This window comes from Betta splendens, chromosome 15, assembly GCF_900634795.4.
Source record: "Betta splendens chromosome 15, fBetSpl5.4, whole genome shotgun sequence".
NCBI classification, from domain to species: Eukaryota; Metazoa; Chordata; class Actinopteri; order Anabantiformes; family Osphronemidae; genus Betta; species Betta splendens.
In genome coordinates, this window is record NC_040895.2 from 16,263,935 (window position 1) to 16,289,350 (window position 25,416).

A 25,416-nucleotide genomic window follows, 5' to 3' on the forward strand; every position below is an offset into this window, starting at 1 on the left:
GCAAAGTGAGGCAACCCTCAATACAAATGTTCTCCACAAGGTGTGGCTGTTGGAAAAGGAAATATATCAGCATACTAAACCTCACCCCTTGAAGCCTATATACGTCGTTTTTAAAGGGCGTGTTCCAACTCTCTGTTCGCACAGACGGAAGTGCCCTGAAGGTATTTTAGAGAAGCAAATTTCTTGCTTTTACAGTAACCACAATGACTGGTAGAGGGAGACCGCGTAAGGCACAGAGTCCAGAGAATAAATGTAGTAAGAGCAAAACGAAAGAAAAAGGAATTCAACCAGTAACTGTGCCACGACATCAGGCAGAAGAGAAGTGTAAAACTAAACCAAAGAAAGATGAAGAACTAAAGGACAGCAAGCAGAAAGAGATGACGCGTTCAAAGGAGAAGAACCCGCCAAAAAAAACAACAGCCAAAAGTCTCACCGACATCAACAAGTTACAACAGACTCCTGATGGCAGCAAAAAAGCTTCTGCATGCTGGAGAGCAGCGGAGGAGATGCAGTCAAAGACGCTTCTGGGCACCGCAAAGGATCCTGTACAGACGCCTAAAGCCAAGACAAGTGGTGACGTCACAAAATCACCAGAATGCGCTCAGCGAAAGGAGACCAAGAAGGACTCCATCAAGAGCACAAGAACCTGCAATGAAAAAATCAAACCCACAGAGGACACAACCCATTTACAGCCAGAGACCCAAGAAAGACGCGACAGCGGCGCTGCAGTGGACCTTGTCCTTAACAAAACGCTGGAAAAACTGAAGATTAAGACTAAAGACAGATCAAATGCAGCAGAAGCCATCAATGCAATCAAAAAGAAAATCATCACACACTTAAAAAAGAATAGTCAGTTCTTCAAAGATGTAGAAGAACCACTAGGTACCGGAAGTTACTATGAACACCTGAAGGTGAGTCTGTTTAGTCCTGGACAGAAGAACATAATAGAATTGCTGACTCGTGTATCACATTGTATCGTTTGTTTTGGAAAGCAGATTTCGAATCCTGATGAGTTCGATGTGATGGTGCCTATTTGTGTGGACCGAGCGATGGTTAAACCATTTCCAAAGAATGATGCCTTTTACAGTGTCTCATTAAAACGTGGCAGCCCTCTGCTGAAGTTCCAGGAAGACGACATTTTATCTGCCGATAAGATGCTTGTGGAATTCAGGGAAGAGGTGAAAAAATGCATCAAGCCACTGGAAGGTGAACAAAATAAACATGAACTGCTTGGCAATGGAAAGATGTGTAGCACCACAGTGGCTACAAACTCCCCTGCCTTATGTGGAACTAGTTTAATATTCAATATAAAACAGATTAGGGAGAAACTGATACTAAATGGTGATTTGGTTTTTATTTTCAGAATGGACTTTGACTAAAAAGAAGAAAGGCTGCCCTGCAGTGACCCTCACCACCAACGTACATGCAGTAACCATTTCACTGGACTTTGTCCTCTGTCTTATGGTTCAATCAAGTTGGCCAGATTTCACTAAAGAAGGACTTAAAATCGAGGCCTGGTTGGGGAGTAAAGTAAAGCAAGACTACAAGCGAAAGCCATATTATCTCGTCCCAAAATACGAAGGCAAGGGAACAGATGCGTGGAATGGAGTACTTACCAAAGGTACACAACTAAAACACATCGTCTTCATGTTACAGTGATATTTGATAAAGAGATGACAGTGTGTGTAACTTAATGAACACTCCTTGTGATTGTGAACTACCTCAGATCAGAAGCAAAACACTCCCACTAGCATCTTAATAGAATTAAGAGAAGCTGATGTCCTCTTCAAAGTTCTTAGTTTCTTGAAGGATTTCACTAGACTGTGCATCTAGCACTAAGCTAAGCTCAATGTTAACCTGCCCATTGTGTTTTCTACAACAGATGCTTGGCGGGTTTCATTCTCTCATATAGAGAAGGCCATTTTAAACAATCATGGAAAACAGAAGACATGCTGTGAAAAAGATGGCGAACGCTGCTGCAGGTTAGACTTGAACAATCTCCTTACGTGACAACATAACTTACTAACATAGTGCTTCTCTCTCCTTATCAACAGGAAGAACTGTCTGAAGCTCCTAAAGCACCTCCTCAGTCTGCTCAAGGAAACAGACTCAACGTTAGACAAGTTCTGCTCCTACCACGTCAAGACCACCCTGCTACATGCCTGCTGTTCTAGAACTGAAGACAGCGACTGGAGTGTCGCCAGTCTGAGCCACTGTTTCAATCTGCTCTTGGAGAACTTTATAACCTACCTGGAGGAGGGTCACCTCCCCAACTTCTTCATTCCAAGTCAGAACCTGTTCTCTGGCATTGACCAGAAAAAGCGCAATACTCTTGCTAGTCGTATTAGGGAGGAGCGTGACAATTGCTTTTCTATTTTCAAGTAACATTTAATTATGAGCCTCCCATCAAATAATACTTTAACATTAAAAGAATGATTTCTCACAAATGTATCATTTGTATAATTTGTACTGAAGGCACGTACATGTGTTGTTGTATATTTGCTGTACAAGTCAGGCTGACACTAATTATACTATAAACTCTTTGTAGAACCGTACTCTGGATTATACAGAGAGTTTATAGTCAATTCAGCCAAAAATAAAAGAAACTCTCTTCATTAAAAGACCTTGAAGCAGCTTCTTACCTGAGGCAATATTGATCCATACAGAACAGAGAACCAATGAATCCCACCTGACGAAAAAAAAAAAGGAGAGCACCTTACTATATATTCAGCTGCTACTTTTTGGATTTTTATAGACAATCATGCTTTACAGTGCAACAGTGGTGGAAAAGAGGCGATAGATGTGATGATTGTGCAAAACATACAGAATTTTGTGGTTCTCTTACATGATCAGCAGAATAAATCTACACAAATCTACCTGGTCAGGCTCTTGGTCCTGAATTACATCCAGTGGAAAATGTTTTTTTTGTTATTTGGCCATCTGGTCAGATTCCCATCATGGTTAACACGCCATTATTACCATATAATATGGTAGACACTGAGCCAATAAACCATGGATGTAATTTCTCTGTAATAAAGATTTATTAAACCAATTATCTGGCAATGGTTATATAACAAAATGCTCAAAGTGATACAGAACATCGCTGCAATCGACTAATAAAAAAAAGAAAACAGTAAAAGATGTAACAGTAGGGTGTTTGATTCAGGGTTCATACTGCAAGTGTATGAGCCAAAATACTATAAATAATGCCAGATTAAATAAACACCGCTCTTGAAATTCAGTTATTGTTTTACAAACTCTGAAATATGAATTCGATAGAAACGTTGGACACTTAAAGACTCTGATCAGAAGCCCCAGTTCTGGCCTCGATCCCTGCCTCCTCTTTCACCACCACTTCTTCTCCCTCCTTGCCCATATCCGCCCCTCGGATTGCTCAGTTCCTTCTCTCTTTTATGCTTTTCATATCTCTCAGCCATCAGTATTAGCTCTACTGGGACCTCCTGCAATAAAATAAATCAGACAGCAGTGATTTTTAATTCATTTGAAAGTAATAACTTGATAAACAATCTGTGAACTAACTTGTCCTGATCGCTCCAAGATGGGAATCAGTTCAGGGGCCATCCTCCAGTTTTCCCTCGTTATTAGTGTAACAGCAGCACCTGAACGTCTGAATCAGAAATAAATCACAACAAGCTAAAAACAGAAAAACACCCTTAAAGTTACCCGAGGAGAAGGTGAGGTCATTCAAGCACAAACCCTCACCCTGCTCGGCCAGTGCGGCCCACGCGATGAACATACTCCTCAATGTTACGTGGGAAGTCATAGTTAAAGACATGTGTGACATCATGGACATCCAACCCTCGAGATGCCAGATCTGTGGCAACCAGGATACGAACTCGACCTGGAAATTATCACGGCAACGTTTTTATTTCACGCATTAGAAGAGGAAAAGGCTTATTTTGAAAAGGCAAGTTGTTTTTACATACTGTCCTTAAAGTCTTTAAGAGCTACTTCACGGTCACACTGCTCATGACCACCATGGAGACTTTGCACAGCCAAGCCCTGCAGACACATGTCACTGGACAGGTCATCAGCTCTGATAACACACAAACACAAGAATCTTTCCGACTTCCCTGTGGGTATTTGCTAAAAAACATCTTACGCTTCACTGGAAGCCCTATGTTTGTGACTAACCACCCACTCACACAAGCTTTTTGCCGACAAAGACGATCACTTTATCCTCAGGGAGCATGTTTCTGATGAAGTCAAACACGTAGGACTTTTTCTCTTCTTCGTGGACAAACAGCACCTTTTGCTGCACTGTGTTAACAGCCTAAGACATGAGTGTAAACAATTCAGCATTTTTATTTTATATACATATAACACACAGACACACAAAACACATCAGAAACATGCTTTCAAAATCACCAGTGTCAAAGACAAACCACTTACCATCAAGTCCAGGGTCCCCACATAAACCATCATTGGATCCTTCAGGTAGGATTTAGACAATCGTCTCACCCCAGGGGGCCACGTAGCGCTGAAACATGCACGCTTACAATGTTAATGGGTAATTAATAATTAACCTAATTTGATTGCTGTGAATACAAGTTAATAAAATTTCTATATAACATTTAATAAAAAGCTGTACCTGGTCATGACAGTTTGACGATCTGGGCGAATATCAATGAGAATCTTCATAATCTGGGGTTCAAAGCCCATATCAAGCATGCGGTCAGCCTCGTCAAGAACCTTTCCCCAATCACAATAAATAAACACATTAAATCCAAAAAGATGTTACATTTGTTTAAGACTTATAGAATCACTGACATTTTAAGGAGACTACTTTCACTGCTTTTCATGCTATGGAAGACTGGTCTCAAAGGGGTCTGTAACTTTTCATTCCAAAAAGACCTGTAGGTCGTCCACACTGCCCGCCTTAAGGTTTGGGTTTCCAGCCCTCTGGTGAAAAAGGTTGTTTGGCTGTCGCACATCAAGTTGATCGCAAACCCTCTTTGCAGAGGCACGTATGACGGTCATAGGGGTCACAGGTCAGATCTGTGCGTCGCTGAAGCACGTTGCTGTCTGATAGACAAGTGCTGTGCACAATTGTGTGCGTCGGAAATTCCGTTTTGGTATTCTGCGTTTGACTGGGTAGGACCACAAGTGGATCTACAGTAGAAATGGCCTTTTTACAGTCAACGTAGGCAGTAATTGAACTACAACACAAATTGTTCTTGGATGGGTTTTGCTAAACATCGAAAATATAATTATAAAAGTATCGAGTGGACTTCTAACACACCTGGAACGTGTTAAAATGAGCCAATGAACGAGTGATATTAATGCAAAAGTAGGTGTGTATGTGCTGGGACCTTTAAGAATTCAAATTAGAAAAATTGAAAAGTTCCATTTGTTCGTGATGTACAGCTCACCAAGTAGGTGATGGATCGAAGATTGAGGAGATCGTTCATCTGCAGGTCATTGAGTCGGCCAGGTGTAGCAATCACTATGTCCACGCCTTGCTTCACCAAGTTGATCTGGCCCCTCCTGTCTCCTCCACCATAGATGCAGATACTGAGAGAAAGTGGAAAAAATAGCCATGTTGCAGCTTTGAAAATTAGTAGTTCTAATATCATTTAAAGGTTTATGATGTATACAACTTCTACACCTTTTGTAGCCTTTATAGCGATATTTGTTGCACTCCATTTCGATCTGCAGAGCCAGCTCTCTGGTGGGAGTCAAGACCAACATGCCTGGACCACCCCGCTCAGCTCTAGGACTGAGGAAAAAAAAGACAAAAACAGGAGGTTTACAGGCACAAGCAGAAGAAAATTAGAAGTTATCTCCCAGAACATCAAGTCTGTACAAGAAACCAATGTTGGAGTGAAAAAAACAGGCCTTGTACTCACATAGGCTGCCCGTCCATGTGGATAAACCCTGGCAGCAGGTATGCCAGGGTTTTACCTGTTCCAGTCTGAGCAATGGCTATGAGATCCTCCCCACTCAGCAGCACTGGCCAAGCCTGAGACTGGTCAAGAAACACATGTATAAAAAGACTAAAGCCATTATCATCATGGCCTTAATACATTAAGAGCAGGCAACAGTGTTTTAAAAAAAAGCCAAATTGTAACTTTAGGAAGTCTAAAGGAGTTATTAGCTTAAAGCATGAGCTTCTTTAGCTAAAGAAAAACTGGATCAATGTAACAATGAATTTAAAACTAATATTGAGAAATACACTTGTTTCTTTTAAAGAATGACACAGGAAAAATACTGTAACTCGAAACTGCCATGCATTGCCTGAGTCATGGATGATCTAATATACTCAATGGAGGGCAGAGTGAAACCACTAGTCCAGCTCAACCTAGTCTGAAGAATGTACAGAATGCATGTTCAGTAAATGACATCTTACAGTATCACACCAGCAAGTATTACAGTATAGGTAAAGGTGCACCCACACAGGGTGCAGCACAGCACTATCCTGCTATTGTGTTAGTGAAAGCTCATCGCAGAACTGGAAGTACAAGCTGTTGATTTTACAACTTTTTCCATTAAGAAATGAAACTGACATTAGCCGAGAAATGCTTCACTTTCATTTCTCCTTCCAACCATGTGCTTTTTACTCATGTTCATAAAAAGGTTGAATTGGCTGAATTAGTCCAAAGTGCAGTTGGAACTGAAAGAAATAATTGACCACTGATCATTCAGATCTATAGTGGGGGTACTAAAGTCAAGTAGTAACCATAGTTACTACACGTCCTCATGATACAACAACCACCTTTAAGTAATATTCATAATAAAAATCACCAAATTTATTCCTTGATGTATGTACTATATTATGAATTCCTGTCATTTTGTTTCCAACATTGGTTCTATAGTATTATGAAATATTCCCTTCACTTCTGTTTTTTAAGACATCTAGAACAAAACATTTATTAAAAAAAAAAAAAAAAACTGAATATTTTCCATAAGGGAAGTCAATAATATGGGTATTTCCAAGTATGTAAACTAAGTCACTGGCAATACCCATAGCAGCAAAGATAACAGTATGGAACAGTACAGGTAACTTTGAGTCTGTACATTATGAACATGATTCCCAGATACTAAAACAACTGAGCATAACAAAATATAAAGAGTCACATGAAATCAACTCCAAAATTCTACAATAAAGTAATTATTAATTAATGGCAGTAATGAACTTATTTCCTATAGAAAGATGTTAGTCAAAAATAAATTCTATTCCTCATTAGGATTTTCTCAAAGACCAGGTTGCCTTTAATAACAGTCTGTATAGATATGCTGAATTTGACTAGCGCCATATTCATATTGTACCTGGATGGGGGTTGGTTTAGAAAAGCCAACTTGCTTGATGCTTTCCATAATGTCAGGATAATGTTCGAACGCCTCCAAAAAGGTGGGACAGGGTTTAGGAACAGGGCGCTTCTCTCCTTCCTCTTTCAGGTCATCCACAAAGATATCGTTATTTTCCTTGCTATGATCACAAAAAATAATGTGGTAGAGCTGGTTTAAAGCACAGAATGGTCCACGGCAAACCACATTGTTTGCTTGATTATGTATAAGCAACTGTGGTTTATGTTTTGGAGATCACATTTGGGCCAAGTGATTGTGTCTCAGAACACATGAAGCTGACATGGCTGTTTATTTTCCCTTTGTTTACAGAAGTCAGGCATCAAATAGGATTCAAGCAACAGATCAACATAACTCTGGCCTCCTGTAATATACACATTGGGATTATTTTCAGCACTCTGATGTGCAGCCCTGAAGACTGAGAACCACCAATCAAAATCATAAAAACAAATTTACCGCCACTTGCTGACTTCCTCCACTGTGAGCTTGGATACACTCTCTGCCTCGATGTAAAACTTCTTTATCATTGGTGGAACGTCTGAAGGAAGTAACAATAAAAACTACAATTCTTCTTTTATATTACATTTATGAACAAAAAAATATCAACCAGTAAGAAAAAAAGAGACAGCAGTTTCATTAGGTGCATGTACTGCCAGTCCAGCTACTGAATATAGAAGTAAATAGTGTCTTGTCTCACCTTTCCACTTGAGCTCCTTATAATTATGCATGTTTGCACGGATTGTGTCCCAGTCTATCGTTGCATGGGCTGGGGCAACATTCGCAGCCTGTAACTGTGCAGTAGACCACACAGACTTCTTGTCTCTTTCATTTGTTCCACCTCCGCAGTCTCTTCCTCTGCCAGGAGCTGAGAAATAAAAATCAGTATTGACACCTAATTCTATCCACAAATTACAGTGCTTTAACCATACATTACATTAGCAAGTAGCACAAGCTAACACCAAATAGGCTAGCCCACCAAGTCTAAATTAAACAGGTATTGAGCTTCTTGCCCTCAGTGACACAGGTTTTTTTCATTTGCTAAAGTTGCGTTGGATAAAATCCCATTTATCCATAAATGAAACTGTACATACAATACTTACAGTATCTGCCTTCACCCTTTCCTATTGTGGCATTGGGGTTCAGTAAATTAATTTCTGCAGTGTCAACTAAGTATAACAAATTACAAATATTTTTGTATATTATACAATTAAAAAAAAAGGTGAAAGGTGATACCCACTGTACTGCAAAAGGGTTTATGCAGTACAAGTGATCTTAGAGAACTGAACTGCCAGGGGTCCAGTACCATTGTGAAATCTGGAGTTGTCATTTGCAACCAGGTCTTTAATCATCTCCTGGGCTTTCTGCTGGGAAACAGAGGACCCAAAGATGGCAACCTCGCCTTTATAGACCCCCTTGTTGATCTGTGGGGAGATTAAAGAACATTAAACAGCTTTTTGCATCAGGTAGGATCTATGAATGTGTATTGGGGGGGTGAAGTACACCCTGACCATTCCAGCACAGGGACACATGCAGGCTTACACTCAAGGGGAATTTTGTCATCATTAAAGGGCAGCAACACAACGACCTTGAGTCTTATTACAGCAAGAAAAAGAAAATAGTCATTTTAACTAAATTTAAGATGCAACAAAACTAGTATTTTACCTGTTAAAACACAGCCCATTTGAAACCACACATGTCACAGCTGCAATCATTTGACTGCGGTCAAGTGAGCCGTCGTTCGTTCATCCGTCGTTCAGCCAGCCGCGCTTCAGAAACGTCTTGCGCCCGTATTACGCGCTTTACAGCAGAGCACAAAACACGCTCGTCGCGACTTTCTCTTTTCATAGCGACACGTCTGGTCTGTTCAAAGTATTGAAAAATACGAAACAAAATATTGCATATATAGAAAAACTGTCGCCTAATAAAGATCTGTATACTTTTACTGTAAAATTAAGTATTTATTAGTATTTAAAACTACCATGTCATACTGTGAAACTTTTATAATTAATAACTTAACTTTGGTGCATAGTTCCAGGCTCAGACCACTTTCCCCCTGATCTACTAGAAGTGTACTATCACCACACAAAGATTTGTGTATTTTTACTGTATAGTTTTGGATTTATTAGTATTCAAAACTACCAGTTCATACTGTAACTGTATGGGCCGTATAGTCAACTTTAATGATCAATAACTTGACTTTGGTGCATAGTTCCAGGCTCAGACCACTTTCCCCTTGTTCTACTAGAGGTGTACTATTACCCCACAAAGATTTGTGTATTTTACTGTATAGTTTTGGATTTATTAGTATTCAAAACTACCATGTCATACTGTAATACAGTCAACTTTGATCATTAATAACTTGACTTTGGTGCATAGTTCCAGGCTCAGACCACTTTCCCCTTGTTCTACTAGATGTGTACTATCACCCCACAAGAATTCATGTATTTTTACTGTATAGTTTAGGATTTAGCAGTACTTGAAAGTACTATGTCATACTGTAATACAGTCAACTTTGATAATCAATAACTTGACTTTGGTGCATAGTTCCAGGCCCAGACCACTTTCCCTTTGTTCTACTAGAAGTGTACTATCACCACACAAGGATTCTTGTATTTTTACTGTATAGTTTTGGATTTATTAGTATTCAAAACTACCATGTCATACTGTAATACAGTCAACTTTGATCATTAATAACTTGACTTTGGTGCATAGCTCCAGGCTCAGACCACTTTCCCCTTGTTCTACTAGATGTGTACTATCACCCCACAAAAATTCATGTATTTTTACTGTATAGTTTAGGATTTAGCAGTACTTGAAAGTACTATGTCATACTGTAATACAGTCAACTTTGATAATCAATAACTTGACTTTGGTGCATAGTTCCAGGCTCAGACCACTTTCCCTTTGTTCTACTAAAAGTGTACTATCACCACACAAAGATTCTTGTATTTTTACTGTATAGTTTTGGATTTATTAGTATTCAAAACTACCAAGTCATACTGTAACTGTATGGGCCGTATAGTCAACTTTAATGATCAATAACTTGACTTTGGTGCATAGTTCCAGGCCCAGACCACTTTCCCTTTGTTCTACTAGAAGTGTACTATCACCACACAAAGATTTGTGTATTTTTACTGTATAGTTTAGGATTTATTAGTATTCAAAACTTCCAGGTCATACTGTAATACTCTATGGGACTTATATTCAACTATGATGATGAATAACTTGACTTTAGTGCATAATGCCAGGCCCAGATTATGTCACTTTTCATATAAAAACTGTGAGTGAGGCTAAGCACACACACATTAAATCCTTTTATTACCATCTGTTAGGACTCCAAAGTGTGACTTTTAATATTGAAACTAAATGTTTATTGTTTAATGTAAAGTCATGGAACAGTCAAAAACTGAATATTTATGTGTGAAACATACATTAACGTGGTGGAGGAGTTTGTGTGCCTGAATGACCCCAGGAGCTATGTTGTCGGGGGCTAAATGTCTCCCAAGAAAAAACAGGTCCTGGGCTGGGCTGAACTGGAGGAAGTGTCCGGAGAGAGGGAAGTTTGGAGTTTGCTTAGACTGTTGCCCCCGCGACCCGCCCCAAGAAAAAGCGGTTGAAAATGGATGGATACCGAAATCGTTATTTGTTCTCATTAAACCATTTCCCATGTCTGAAGTTTGTTTTATCAAAGTTATTGCCGTCTCTGTTCTTACACATTGTAATATCTAGTTTTGAACACTAAAATGTAAATACAAAATGTATATAACCAAATATTCAGGATTAGATTTAATGCAATTATTCTCTCTTCACAATACAGACTTAAAACAATAAAAAAGAAAGTTACACACTACACTGTTTGTAGTGCAGTACTTATTGGTTTTATGCTTGACTGTAAGGGCCATATTCAGCATAACATGGTACTACTAAAATCCTAAACTATACAGTAAAAGTACACAGATCTTGATATTGATTATCAAAGTTGACTGTATTACAGTATGACATAGTACTTTCAAGTACTGCTAAATCCTAAACTATACAGTAAAAATACATGAATTTTTGTGGGGTGATAGTACACATCTAGTAGAACAAGGGGGAAGTGGTCTGGGCCTGGAACTATGCACCAAAGTCAAGTTATTGATCATTAAAGTTGACTATACGGCCTATACAGTTACAGTATGAACTGGTAGTTTTGAATACTAATAAATCCTAAAATATACAGTAAAAATACACGAATCTTTGTGTGGTGATAGTACACTTCTAGTAGAACAAGGGGAAAGTGGTCTGAGCCTGGAACTATGCACCAAAGTCAAGTTATTGATCATTAAAGTTGACTATACGGCCCATACAGTTACAGTATGACTTGGTAGTTTTGAATACTAATAAATCCAAAACTATACAGTAAAAATATACAGATCTTTGTGGGGTAATAGTACACCTCTAGTAGAACAAAGGGAAAGTGGTCTGGGCCTGGAACTATGCACCAAAGTCAAGTTATTGATCATTAAAGTTGACTATACGGCCTATACAGTTACAGTATGAACTGGTAGTTTTGAATACTAATAAATCCAAAACTATACAGTAAAAGTACACAGATCTTTGTGGGGTGATAGTACATCTCTAGTAGATCAGGGGAAATGTGGTCTCAGCCTGGAACTATGCACCAAAGTCAAGTTATTAATGATCAAAGTTGACTGTATTACAGTATGACATGGTAGTTTTGAATACTAATAAATCCAAAACTATACAGTAAAAATATACAGATCTTTGTGGGGTAATAGTACATCTCTAGTAGAACAAGGGGAAAGTGGTCTGAGCCTGGAACTATGCACCAAAGTTAAGTTATTAATGATCAAAGTTGACTGTATTACAGTATGACATGGTAGTTTTGAATACTAATAAATCCAAAACTATACAGTAAAAATATACAGATCTTTGTGTGGTGATAGTACATCACTAGTAGAACAAGGGGAAAGTGGTCTGAGCCTGGAACTATGCACCAAAGTTAAGTTATTAATTATAAAAGTTTCACAGTATGACATGGTAGTTTTAAATACTAATAAATGCTTAATTTTACAGTAAAAGTATAAAGATCTTTATTAGGCTACAGTTTTTCTATATATGCAATATTTTGTTTCGTATTTTTCAATATTTTGAACAGACCAGACGTGTCGCTATGAAAAGAGGAAGTCGCGACGAGCGTGTTTTGTGCTCTGCTGTAAAGCGCGTAATACGGGCGCAAGACGTTTCTGAAGCGCGGCTGGCTGAACGACGGATGAACGAACGACGGCTCACTTGACCGCAGTAATCATTTGGTCTGACGTGTTCAACAATTAAACTGGAGACAGTATTTAGGTGTTGTGTTATTAAGTCCAAATGAGAACTTTACCAACTACGTGACCAGAGCGTCTGACGGACACTTGCCTTGATTCTTGCCCCACTGTTTTCTTCAATTTCACGAATTTTGGACCCTCCTCGACCTTAAATAAAATTGAAACTTTTAATGAAAGACTTGTCTAAACGTATTTTCTCTCGCAACAAAGGCCTGTTCACATACAGGCGCAGAATATACAGAAATCACAATTTATTTAAAAGGAGGCTAATGTTAGCTAACTGACGCTTACAGGCGGGTTAGCATAAACAGCTAAGCTAGCAACAGTTAACGGTCAACTGGAACGCTGCGTTAATAAAAAAAACGCGACAATGAACAGAAAACCGTAACGTCAACGTACCTATAATCCGTCCAATGTGGGAATTGTCGACGGTGATGGTGACGGACGGGGAAGACCTCATACCCTCATCGATAAAAGCTCGCGGTCTCGGAGCTCCGCGCTCAATTCTGCGGGTGAACTGATCCGTTCTCGGCGTGGGCCCGCGTCCTCCACCATCCCCCCAAAAGCCGACCTCGCCGGCGGCGCCGAACTTGGTCCCAACCTTCACACCGTAAAATGCGTTTTGCGGGGACTGCCACGGAGCCGGAGCCGGAGCCGCGTTCGCGGGCTTCTCAACGGCGACGCCGTCCTCGTCATAATCGGCCTCCCAGTCCGACATTTTAGCGAGCAGCTAACACCACCAAGCTGTCAATCAATCATGTTGCCTTCACGGCCTATATACAAATCTCATCATTACACGTGTAAAAAACGACTTTTACGAGTTCAAGGGCCGTCGAAACTCATACAATCTTCATTTACACAAAAAGGTAGCATAAGCCGGTGTGAACATGCTTTTTCTATGAGATTTATGAAATATTAATTAAAGACGCAGAAAAAAAACCGTTCAGTTAATTTATCCTTTATTCATGAATAATAAAATTATTTTTTCACTTCTCATCCAGAGAACATGATGTGCACTTTAATAAATTAATTTCAAAGAAACAGTTATGTTAACATCATCAAGCTTTAAGGCTAGGTGTGTAATAAATTACAGTTCAAGCAGTAGAGAAATGGTGTTCTTGGCCATCACAGCCATTGAAGGTCTGTGGCTAAAGCTGTAAAGTGAACTTCATGCCAACCCACAATGATCAGGGGCCACAGCTGTTTCATACTGGACACAGCTGGACTCATGGCAAACGATAGTCTGGGGTAAAAAGGCTTTTCAGGTGTCAAACGCACCCTTTATTAGCAAACCGATAGAAACAAGGGGATTAGAATGATATGACCCAACTGTTCAGGATCCTCTGGGTTTTTCTAGCTAAGTTACATGTTTGTCCGGCCTCATGTAGCAAAACCTAATCAATCCTCACAAACCTACTCCGAACTAACATCACATTTTCAGGCTCCTTGAAGTGACAAACAACAACTGCACTTTCATATTGACAATCAACATATAGAACAACTCCTTCATAGGCTGCAACATAGTTCAAAATCAGTTTACAGATGTTAGAAGGTAAACCCTGTTATATTTTACTACTGAATGTTAATTTGCTAAAAAAACTAGATACCATAGAAAACAAAAAGAATACTACAACTTAAGGAATAAATGGTGGCATTTACATATTAAAATGCTTTTGTAAATCGGCAGTGACAACAAACAGTACAGATAAGGCGTGCAAAAACAAATCAAAGTGGATAATAAACATTAAGATGGCTGACATAGTTTTGTGCATAATTCACATTCGCGAGCAGTCGACCCATGAACAAGAGGACAGCAATGAAAACAATGAAACCATCTCATTTATGACACCTGCTGCTGAAAATGTTGTTTTTATAAGTCAGACAGCTACACAACCTGAAATCTACTGGACTTGGATGCTTCAAAATATAAATGCATCCAGAGCCATTTAAACTCTGGCCATACAGTACATTAGCCAGCCTTTCAGTGTTATAGGCAAATCATGTGCACATATTTCACCCCATTCTAAACTGTCCTTGAGCATTTCGCTCTGAATAAGAAAATAAAACTGCTGCAATTCCAGAAACTGCGTGGTAGATTTACATCAACAGGTCACATTTTAATGAAGTTGACTCATGGATAAGGCAACATGTATACTGACTAATGAGCAGTGTTTGAATTCAGTGGGTGCGTTGCACATTTGCTCTAGTGGGGGATTATTAATGTACATTGTGCAACCAGCACCCAGTTTGAAAGTTGGGCTTGTCAAAACAGAACTAGTGACATTCAGGTTGTACGATTTTCATAAAACCTAATAGCAGTAAATGGGGTTTTAACAATTATAAAATGAGTTTAGGTTGGTGTTTTGTTTGACTTTGACTTTGTTCGTACTGTGTTGTTGGAGGAACATGCAGAAGAGCACAGGACGATAATTCAAGCTTGTGGCTGCTCTCGCCCGTGTGTGTGCAGCATCTCATGCGAGGCTTGTGTATCCCTGATAATCCTGCTGTAACTTCACCACTAGCAACTCACAGACCCAAAACTTGACTTCAGCAATTGCAGATTACTGCTTTGCTTCCCAACAAACAAAATGAAGCAACAATGTCAATACCAACTCATAATAAAAGGTCCGGGTGTGGGTCGGTAAAGGTAAAGGTAGACGTGAGTTGTTCAGGAGGTGGATCCCAGTACTCGTGCTGTAACAGCACCCTTATATTCTTTTCCATTTTGTCTGTACATTGAAATGTTTCCATTTTTTGTGCTCAGATCTTTAGAACCACTATGTGGAATTTCATATCTACTTGCATCTGCATTTACGACTCAACGCTGATTTAAGAAACTTGGGATGTCATTCAACGTGAAGACCAGAACAGCGTGTGGGTCGAGCGAGGAGCAGAGAGTGAGGGACCGTCACAGACCGGAGCAGCTGAGCAGCCTTAGCCAACCAAGACGCTCATCATCCATACAGGCAACAGCGTCTAATGCAGCGGCGGCAGAACAAGCGGGTTGCTGGCGCTGTTTAACACCTACTGAACATTCATAATATGAACTTGACGTCTTTGTTGGTTTGATCGCAGTCGAATTGGCCGATGCAGCCTGAACAACATCTGCAGATAATCCAGAGTCAACACTTTGAGTGGCACATTCATGGAAATGAGTTTTTCCCAACATTGTATTTTTATATTAGGGGCGACTCCGTTTCTCCTAACAAAGCATTTGTTGATGTAAACTGTTACATATCTGTGACCACTTGGAGGCACATTTTATCATTTTGATCTCTGTTCGTACATGGTCATCCAACATGTACCACATAAAAAAGCACATGTTGACACAGTCAAGTCAAAACACTGTCCATACACAAAGCATTTAAACTGCACAACTTTGAACATGCTTGGTGTCGTATTCTGTAAAAATCCCTGTGCAGGAAGTGAGTGTACCTGCAGCAGGTGCAGTAACTGAGCATGTTGCCTATGCCAGCTGTACGTGTGGCGGCTGACTGAGAAACTCAGCGGTTCCCTTAGGATGAAGCTCAGCCTCGTCAGCAGCCTGTAAAAGGTCTGAAGCGCTGCCGTCGGGCCCCTGGGACAGGAAGCTGAAGCGTTCCTCTGCCGCCTCCAGCTTGCACTCATTGATGAAGAGAGCCGTGCCGTCCCAGCCGCTAAGTTCACCGCGGCCGGTGCCAGGTTCGCTATCGTTGCTGCTGCTGCTGTTGTTGAGCACGGAGGAGAGGGCGGGGGCGCGGTGGCTCAGAGGCTGACTGAGGTTGTGCGCAGAGAGAGATTTCCCGAAACCGCCTTCCCAGTCTGAAGGCCCGTCATCAGGGAGCAGCAGCAGGGGGTTGACCTCCAGGCTGGAGTGCCTCCTCCAGACCTCCTTAGATTTCAACTCAGGCCTCTTCCGCAGCTGCAGCCCTTCCTGGACAGACACAGCCTCGCTGTCCCCTTCCCCGTCTGCATCCACATCGGATCCCACAACAACAGAGGGGCTCAGTGTGCCCTCATCAGCCAGTCCTCCATCTGCCCCGTCATCTGGGCTGGGCTCAGTGGAGCATCGGAGGTGGGATGGGTGCACCATGGGGGGCAGCTGCAGGGTGAAAGCCCCCGCTGAGGAAGGTGGAGGTGGCAAATCAGGGAAGTGTGCCCTTTTGGAGGTTCCGTTGGGGGTAACCAGGGTTGGGTAGGGGCTATCGGGGGGCAGGAGGGGTGATGGGGAGAGTGAGGCTGTGGATGGGGGGTAGGATGGAGGTGCTGAATCTGGGGGGCCGTCATCGTCGGCAGGTGCCAGGATGAGTCGCAGGCCTCTCGGGTTGGCGTTAAGGGAACGGCGAAGGCCTGCGCCGTTGTCCCCTCCAACACGAGCTGAATCGCTCTGGGGAGAGGGCAGATCTCTGCCCATGATGGCGCTCGGGTAGTCAGAGTTCTGGTGCTGGTGGCCGTCCAGCTCGAACAGGGGCAGAGACGACAGGGTGAGCGCCGAGGGGCCCTTCTGCAGGACCTGCCGGTAAACATCGAGCAGAGAGTCCAGCTTCGACTCGATGGAAGTTACCTGGGAGTGAGGAGGAAACAAGGAGGAGCAGGAGGAGAGTGAAGCCATCAAGTCATTTAGTGTTTCAGGAGCTTATTCCAGCTGTCATCTTGGCCAGAGGCTTTTATTCCTGCACCTTGTTGCCCTAAATGATCCTTTTCCCAGTGTTTAAAGCTCTAAACTCACCTGCCTCTCCACCTTACACACACGGCCCAGCATGCTCATGCCCTCCATGGACTCTCCATCCGGGTGTAATTTGTCCCTCATCTTCTTATCCACAGGTATCTGACCTTTCCCCAGGATCTGATCCACCCTGACACACACACACACACACAAACACACACACACACACACACACACACACACACACACACACACACACACACACACAGATGTCACTATATTGGAACGCAATCGCTCCTTAAATCAAGCAGGTGAAGTTCATTTCATTTTCCAAGGTCAGGCAATAAACCTAAAGCAAGAGGGTGTTAAGGTTAGAATGAGAGAAACACACTTTGCTGTATCTGTGCTGTTAAAAACCCTGAATCTGTAGAAACCTCAAGGTTTCCATGTTTAAAACAGACATAACTCTCCAATCGCATTTCATGCAGTGTGTGCTTTACATACAACAAACCTGCACAGAGTTTGGACTACAATATTCAACAGAAAAATGAATCGACTAAAAATAAAAACCTTCACAGTTAGTCCTATACATAAAGCACGGTCACAGCAAAGCTAATGTTTTTGCTGCTGGATGAATTTGTTTTGATGAAAACACATTAAAAAGACCAGAAGTTCAGAAAAACAGCAAAAAAAGAATTATCACTTGAAATATACCAACACAGACAAAAGAGAAATTGCAATAGCAATTAGCAATGTTGATGAGTTTATTATTTAATTTAATTAATTTTTCATTTCCATTCAGCAAAAGAAAGAAGAAAAAGGCAAAGGTCCTGATGATGCTCATTGGTTGAGGAGCTAAATTCATGCTACTGAGAATCAGTTTGGTGTTGATCAGATGTTCCCTGTCGTCTGTTGCACTAAAACAATGGCTAGTTAGTCCTGTTAGTAGGTCAGAGCATGCAAAGGCCTGCAGGTGAGACTGATCTGCTTCAAACTACATGACTCACAAGCCACTTGCACACACAAGGAAGCAGCACTGACAGCCAGCGTTTCCCATCGTCACAGCAGAGGTGGTGGATGAGCTCAGATCTGTGTGCACGTTCAGCTGCACAGGCCAAAGCATTTATATTACACCATCTGGTTCTGTATGCATCCTTCTGTTTGCATGTGGCATCTCAGAGTCACTCATTTCCAGGTGCTGGGGTCGACAAGGGGGAAACTAATGGGTTTCTACTGCTGACAGAAGTCAAATTAAGGCAAATAAAAGTAACCCTGAGTCTGGAAGCTTCTTCTTGCTGTTGCTGTAATAAGAGTGCAGAGCAGGAGAGGACATGTTCCGGGGTCGGCTACTCAGGCTGGGACCAGAGCCTGCAGCACTGGCCAGTCTGAAGACAGGAGAAAGACCAGGTCAGACAAACACACTGAGGTGTGAATGTGCAAGAAAAGGCCATTAGTTCACGGGAAACTACAAGTAGAAAAGCTGGCATTCAGAGAAGGATGACATAAAGGAGAGAAACGCCTGCTCAGCGAGGCTCATACTGATATTATTATTACTGCTATTTATTGATTTACTTGTGATTCATATGCTGCAGCACAGCTTATCCTAAAAGCAAAGAATAATTCACATTTTCATTCTTTGCTAATACGATTTCCCTTGTGTTGTTTATATCATCCTCCAAGAGTAAAACGAAGAATGTGAGACACTAAACAAACCACGGGGTACGTGGGGCTTTTGTTAGACACCCACACACACAAAACAAGCAGTGTGTTAGTCTCAGGAAGCACCTACAACACCAGCATCTCCTGTTAGGCAGTTATTCATTACACATTTCACCAGATGTCTGTACCACCAGCTAAAAACAGACTTCCTGTTAAAACATGGTTAGCGACTGGTAAACGGCCCACGTAGCATCACTATAGCGCCCTCTGCTGAAACACATTCACAGTGGACAGGGGTTTTTAATGAAAGACAAACACAGCTATGATGTCAATCAGTCAATCACAATCATAATCAATAAGCTCTGATTTATGTCTATAGATGCTGACATTAGATAGATCATTTGCCAGAGTTAGTAGGGCAGCAGTTAGTGCAGGTCTAATAATCTGACCCTGGTGCTGACTGCTTTCTCCAGGCCTGGCTGTAATATAAATGCAGGGAAGGAGACGAAGAGGTCTTGGCCCGACTGCTGAAAGGCCTCGGAGGGGGACCCACTACTCTGTCTAGTCTGGTAGAAAGAGACGACACACGGATGCAGCAGATACACACAGTCTGATTATGAAGGACACAGTCGGGGGTTAGAACAAGTCAGAGGTAGATATTGGATTTTTATTTTGAATTGTGTGGGAACCGTGGACAGAATGAGCAGAAACAACATTTGCAGCATCATCCACCTGTGGAAGCCTCAGATAAGACTAAATAGGAGGCATAAATAAGTAAAAAAGCACCACATTTCATGACCAATGTACTAATATGGATAAAGACTTTGTAACCCTGTGAGATGTGTCCTGACCTGCTCTGGAGGCTCTTGATCCGACAGAGCATGTCCAAATGTCCCGCTGAGTACTGCTCTATGACGTCCTTCACGTCATACGGACGCAGTGTCTCCTTAAACTTCTTCTTTGCTACGTGAAACTTCATGATCCTGCACACACACACACACACACACACACACACACACACACAAACACAGACACACACACACACACACACACAGACACACACACACGCACAAATGAAAAGGAGACACAACTCTGCTGTTAAGTGATTGTCGTATTAGAACCAGCCACTAGATGGCAGCAGCAGCTTGGAGGCGCCGCAGTCCCTGTAACGGCTCATGTTTGGGGGAGGCAATAAACAAAAGTGATTAAAATCTCAAATACCTCAGTGAGTATCTAACAGGCCCCAAAGCCCTGGTTCTTTTCTCAAATCCATAACAAGCAAGATGAATCTGCGCTAAATCCTCCATCACTGTCTATTTGGCGAACCGAGCCACTGCTGGGTCGATAATATTGATACAGGTAAGGCGATCTGTGTTCTTGGTCCGTTTAGATTCCCTGCTGCCTTCTGCTCCTCTCAGGTTGCGTGTTTTTCCCACTATCAAAGTGGAAATAATGGTGACAGATGACCCTCTGGAATAACAGTCCTGACAGAGGAGGGGCTGACCCACCCTCAATCCGACACCCTGGGAAAGGCCTGCGCGGGGCTGCCCATGGAGGAGGCCTGCTGGGTTGGCAGGCTGGGCTGGTGCTGGAGCCGCGGTGCTGGTGGGTCACAAAGCAACCCTGCAGAATGGGTTATTAGCCCAACTAACGGTTTAACCCCGCTAATAATAGAGGGGGAAAGATTCCACTCAGGAAAACTGGTGTATTTTTGGCAAAACCCAATTAGAATCAGTTACTGTGGCACTGACTCATACTGTAACGACAACAGGTGTGAGGTCAGGTGCTGGTGGGAATTAGTAATAAGCACAGGATAAATATACAAGACTAATCACAGAGTAATGGCAACAACACTCCATTACTGGAGACAAATATGGAAACTCAACATATGTACAAACGTAAACAGCTTCCTCCACAGAACGTACGCTGATGGGACAGCTGCACTAATCATCCAGTGGTTTGACTATAAAGATACATGAGATATGTATATATATGTATAATATGACTAATGAGAACATTTTAGATAAGGAGAAATGAAAAAAGATGAAATTAATTATATGAATTGAGGATTATATGCACAATCAGTTATCAGTGTGAAACAGCTGATAACTGTAAACAACTGCAGCGGTCGTCTCTATAGGCACCAACGTGTACGTTGAGGTCACCGCTGCTTTGGAGGAGGAGGGGGGGGGGGAGAGAAGACGCAGCGGAGTGAGAGAATCCGGCGGCGCCAGTCGGATAAACATTCGCTCGCAGTTTGCTGGTGCCAGTGTAAGAAAGCGGAGAACAAGAAGGCGGAGTCTGCTAAAACGCACTGGCCCACAACAAGGCCGAACCGAACTGAACCGAACCGAAGCCTCCGATCACTCAGCGGGTCCCAGGAAGCGAGAAGGAGGCACGAGGAAACAACCCATCCTTCCAACCCGAACCGGGACCGGTGACGTCACTGAGGCCACTGAGGTCAAGTTACCAGACTAATTAATCATTAGTTATCATTAGTTTATTCCCGCCGCCGCTCACCTGACGGCCCGGATCACGGCCTTGAGCGGAGCCGACAGATCCTCCACGGTGACGTCACAGTGGCAGCCTCTCTCGTCGAAGGAGTCCTCCGCGGCCATGCCTGCGTCCACTGAGACAGAGAGCGAGAGTCTTCATCAGCACACGTGGCCCCAAACCGCGCCCAGTAAAACACCTTCAGTGGAGCGAGTCCCCCACAATGACTCAATATGTACGCCCTTAAAAACGGTTAGATTAGTGAATGAAGGCGCAGGACGTCTAAAATACGCTGTGACAGGTTTACGTGGGAAATGAGCTGACTCGGCTTTTTCAGCTAGGTTCAGATGCGCGTGACCGACGTGAAGGTGAACAAACTGCCGCTGGGCCTCGTTTCTGCGCCTGCGCAGCGCGTCGCTCTGGCAGCTCGCCGAGGTTCGAGGCGGGAATTTGCCCCGGCACATTGCGCCGAACGCGTTCATTCGTCGGACGTCCTCGCGCTCACGACCCACTCACCGTCAGGCACGGCGGCGCGAGGCTGGCTCTTCAGCCTCAGCGACGGCCGGAAGCGCGTGCGGTCGTTGAAGCTCCAGCTCTTCTGCACCTTGGCCGGACTCCCGCCCATCAGCCCGTCGGCGCCGCCCACGTCGTTGCCGGGGGAACAGCGTTGGCGCTCGTTGATCGACGTCTGCCGGCTCTTCATGCTCTGACCGCGCGGACTCGCCATCCGCACGCGCTCCTTGAAACTCAACTTCTGACTGCGGGGACGGAGGGAGGAGAGAAAGGATGAGGATGAGGAAGAGTGATGCGGTGGATGAGCCAGACAGGCGGTTAGAGGGACAGAGCAAGTGGGGAAGGTGAGTTAACCCTTGAATGGACAGAGAAACCGGAAGTTCAGAGCGGACGCTGATGCTCCACAAGGCAGAGTTTGTTCAAAGACCACGCGTCACTTAACATCAAAACAGAGCAGCAGAAACAACTCACTTCATGACACTACCAGAACCAGTCTCGGCCCATCATCATATTAGACGGTGTGCTGTTGAGCAGGGCTTTCTCCCTGTTGGCCTCAGTAACCATCATCATGCGACGCAGCAGAAACTGCAGCGGATGCGGGACGTTCTCATGCTTCATCTCTCATCCAGATTCACCTTCTTCACCAGTAACGGAGGCCCGATTCCCCAAACTGAGCGAGCTGTTCCTGTTCTGGATCTGAAACCCATCGAACCCGTGTCAGCTCCTTCACCGATGCTTCCAGCTGCAGTTCTGGGCTCCAAGCAGCAGGGATGCAGGGCGCATGCGGCCGAACGAGGAGGAAGCCGTGACATCTGCTGCCTTGGAGACAAACTAGGCCCGATCCAGAGATTAGCACAAAGCAGTTGTCCTTCATGACGACACCGGTTCTGGACACATGCACAGCTTCTAAGTGGGTTAGAGGAGTTTAAATGACTTAAAATAAAGGGGAATTTAGACCGTTTTTATGCATTTATATCTGGATTCACTGTTTTAATTTATTATGTTTAACTAACAGAACAACGTCCACTTTTTCTGATCTTCTGAGTATTTAAACAATCCCACAATGCAGCTGTAGGAGCTGATGTGTTTCACCACCTGTAAAGCTCACTCTGAAAGCATTTTACTGTACTGTCACAGTATGAACAGTTTTTGGCAGAATTCCCCTTTAATTTGACACATTAACGTGGACAGGCAGCAGGCAGCAGTAGCTTGGTTCTCCTCATGCTACTGGTTAGTCATTCCAACAGGCTGCTGGGCTCAGGGCAGAGAGGATGCTGGGTAAAAATGTGCAGCAGGTACCTCGTATACTTGCGAGTGTACCTCCTGAAGAGCCTCCCATTACTTAAGCCCTTACTAGAGTCAAGGATGAAGGGAAGAACGGGAGGAAAGAGCAGGAGGGAGGTTAAAAGAGGAGCTCAACGCTGGAAGGAGGAGCACAAATGTTCTGATGTCAGTATTGATCCACAGTAAACACACAGAGAGGGAGATAATAAAAGATATAGGGGGGGGGGGGGGGGGGGGGGGGGGGGGGGGGGGGGGGGGGGGGGGGGGGCAGCGATGGAGTGGACGGAACCTGAGCCCAGATCCTCCTCAAATATACCATGTGAATTCACAACAAACACTTCCTCACATCCTGGACTCAATATTTTCTTTCAGTCTCATCAGACGCTCCGGTGTAAAACTACTTATGTTTGCTGGTGCTTCAATCACACAGGACGCCTCAAAATCAAACCCCGGCGCTTCGAGCCATCGATTTTTCTGCAACATGTGGAGAGCATATTTTTCCAGTCTACGCCTGAAGTCATCTAAAGTTTTCCTCAACATGAACATGAGGTCTGGTCCACTAAGACAGACAAACAGACTTTATACTGGTGTCAGTTCAGTGGAGTTTGCTTAAATTGATGCGAAACGCAGCACAGAATGGAATAAATCTATGAACTCCAACAAAGAAGCAAAGAGAGTGAACTGCACATTACAACGCGTTACTATGTGATGATACATAATCGTGAGCAAATGATTAAGAACGCCACCGTATCAGCTTCCACGCACAACCTCCAGATTAAAGCCCCATCAGCCCTGATTTCAAGCTTCATGTGCAGCCAGTGTTGCTGCTCGCCCTTTCTCTCTGTCACTCTCTCTCTCTCTCTCTCTCTCTCTCTCTCCCCCTCTCTCTCCCTTCCTCTCTGTCTCTGTCTCTTTCTCTCCCTCTCTCTCTCTCCCTCCCTGTCTCTCTCTCTCTCCCTCTCTCTCCCCCTCTCTCTCTCTCTGTCTCTCTCCCTCTGTCTCTCTCCCTCTGTCTCTCTCCCCCTCTCTCTCTCTCTCTCTCTCTCTCCCCCTCTCTCTCTCCCTCTCTCTCTCCCCCTCTCTCTCTCTCCCTGTCTCTCTCCCTCCCTCTGTCTCTCTCCCTGTCTCTCTCCCTCTCTCCCTCCCTCTCTCCCTCTCTCTCTCTCCCTCTGTCTCTCTCCCTCTGTCTCTCTCCCTCTCTCTCTCTCCCTCTGTCCTCTATATCTCTCTCCCCTCTGTCTCTCTCTCTCTCTCCCTCTCTCTCTCCCCTCTCTTCCTCTCTCCCCATCTCTCTCTCCTCTCTCTCCCCCCCTCTTCTCTCTCTGTCTCTCTCCCTTTACTCTCTCCCTCCCTCATTCCCCCTCTTCTCTCTCTTCCTCTCTCTCCCCCTCTCTCTCTCTCTTTCTCTTCTCTCTGCTCTCCCTCTCTCTCTCTCCCTCTCTCAGCTCTCCCTCTGTCTCCTCTCTCTCTCCCTTCTCTCTCCACCTCTCTCTCTCCTCCTCTCTCTCTCCCCCTCCTCTCTCTCTCCCTCTCTCTCCCCCTCTCTCTCTCCCTCTCTCCCCCTCTCTCTCTCTCCCTGTCTCTCTCCCTCCCTCTGTCTCTCTCCCTCTCTCTCTCCCTCTCTCTCTCCCTCTCTCTCTCCCTCTCTCTCTCCCAGCAGGACGTCCGCTGCAGCGCTTTCCTAATGTTTACTACCGCTGGTGTTTACAAGCCGCCGTCCGTTTACCACGGCACCTACCGCCGCCGAGCAGCCGACAGTCTGTAAAAGCACCAATAACACGGCTTCTACTGGGGAAGGTATAGAAAGGAAACACAGCCATAAAAGTGTGCGTAATTATGATTTCACGAGTGAACCCAAACTTTCTAAGAAAGGAAAGTGTAATAGAAGCCAGGCCCGTAAACAGGAGGATTACAGCGGGAAGCATCGGCGCTTAATTAAACGCTGCTCGCTTAAAGAATAAGAAGCTAATTTGTTTGTGAGTCTCACTTCAAGAATAAACATATTTTTATATGTGTTTGTGTGTGTGTGTGTGTGTGTGTGTGTGTGTGTGTGTGTGTGTGTGTGTGTGTGTGTGTGTGTGTGTGTGTGTGTGTGGCGCTCTTAAAAGCTGCTGGCTCAACATACGGCTCCCAAATGTTGCTGCTCAGTAAAAACCATACTCGTAT

The 25,416-nt window shown here is 43.5% G+C and overlaps 3 protein-coding genes across 7 annotated transcripts in view; 1 reads left to right on the top strand and 2 right to left on the bottom strand.

Moving 5' to 3' along the window:
- The first annotated feature begins 103 nt into the window (after positions 1-103).
- cgasa (cyclic GMP-AMP synthase a) lies at positions 104-3,052 on the top strand. Of its 3 annotated transcripts, XM_029175649.3 has the most exons (5): positions 104-911; positions 996-1,206; positions 1,364-1,621; positions 1,883-1,982; positions 2,055-3,052. In XM_029175649.3, the coding sequence occupies exons 1-5, from the start codon at positions 204-206 to the stop codon at positions 2,383-2,385; spliced, it is 1,608 nt and encodes a 535-aa protein (XP_029031482.1). In that variant the 5' UTR covers positions 104-203; the 3' UTR covers positions 2,386-3,052. The 3 variants fall into 3 exon arrangements, with proteins under 3 accessions (XP_029031482.1, XP_029031481.1, XP_055358369.1); XM_029175648.3 differs by having other exon boundaries at positions 104-1,206; XM_055502394.1 differs by having other exon boundaries at positions 104-1,206; positions 2,059-2,194.
- On the bottom strand, positions 3,023-13,422 carry ddx43 (DEAD (Asp-Glu-Ala-Asp) box polypeptide 43). The gene is made up of 16 exons (XM_029175647.3): positions 13,056-13,422; positions 12,748-12,803; positions 8,630-8,747; positions 8,024-8,191; positions 7,783-7,864; positions 7,291-7,450; positions 5,871-5,989; positions 5,630-5,740; positions 5,394-5,535; positions 4,613-4,713; positions 4,414-4,501; positions 4,167-4,294; positions 3,948-4,057; positions 3,724-3,862; positions 3,541-3,628; positions 3,023-3,461 (listed from the first exon to the last, which is right to left on the bottom strand). Exons 1-16 carry the CDS (start codon positions 13,372-13,374, stop codon positions 3,306-3,308), a joined length of 2,085 nt encoding a protein of 694 aa, XP_029031480.1. The 5' UTR covers positions 13,375-13,422; the 3' UTR covers positions 3,023-3,305.
- Positions 13,423-13,598: 176 nt separating this feature from the next.
- kcnq5a (potassium voltage-gated channel, KQT-like subfamily, member 5a) overlaps positions 13,599-25,416 on the bottom strand; it is a 47,223-nt gene continuing 35,405 nt past the window's right edge. Inside the window, exons 9-15 of one of the 3 annotated variants that reach the window (XM_029175639.3) lie at positions 21,970-22,211; positions 21,481-21,589; positions 19,812-19,943; positions 19,410-19,526; positions 18,573-18,686; positions 17,365-17,491; positions 13,599-17,199 (exon numbers count right to left, since the gene is read on the bottom strand). In XM_029175639.3, coding sequence (XP_029031472.1) covers positions 16,123-17,199; positions 17,365-17,491; positions 18,573-18,686; positions 19,410-19,526; positions 19,812-19,943; positions 21,481-21,589; positions 21,970-22,211 — 1,918 coding nt within the window. In that variant the 3' untranslated portion in view covers positions 13,599-16,122. The remainder of the gene's footprint in view (positions 17,200-17,364; positions 17,492-18,572; positions 18,687-19,409; positions 19,527-19,811; positions 19,944-21,480; positions 21,590-21,969; positions 22,212-25,416) is intronic. The other 2 variants (XM_029175640.3, XM_029175641.3) reach the window with 2 other exon arrangements.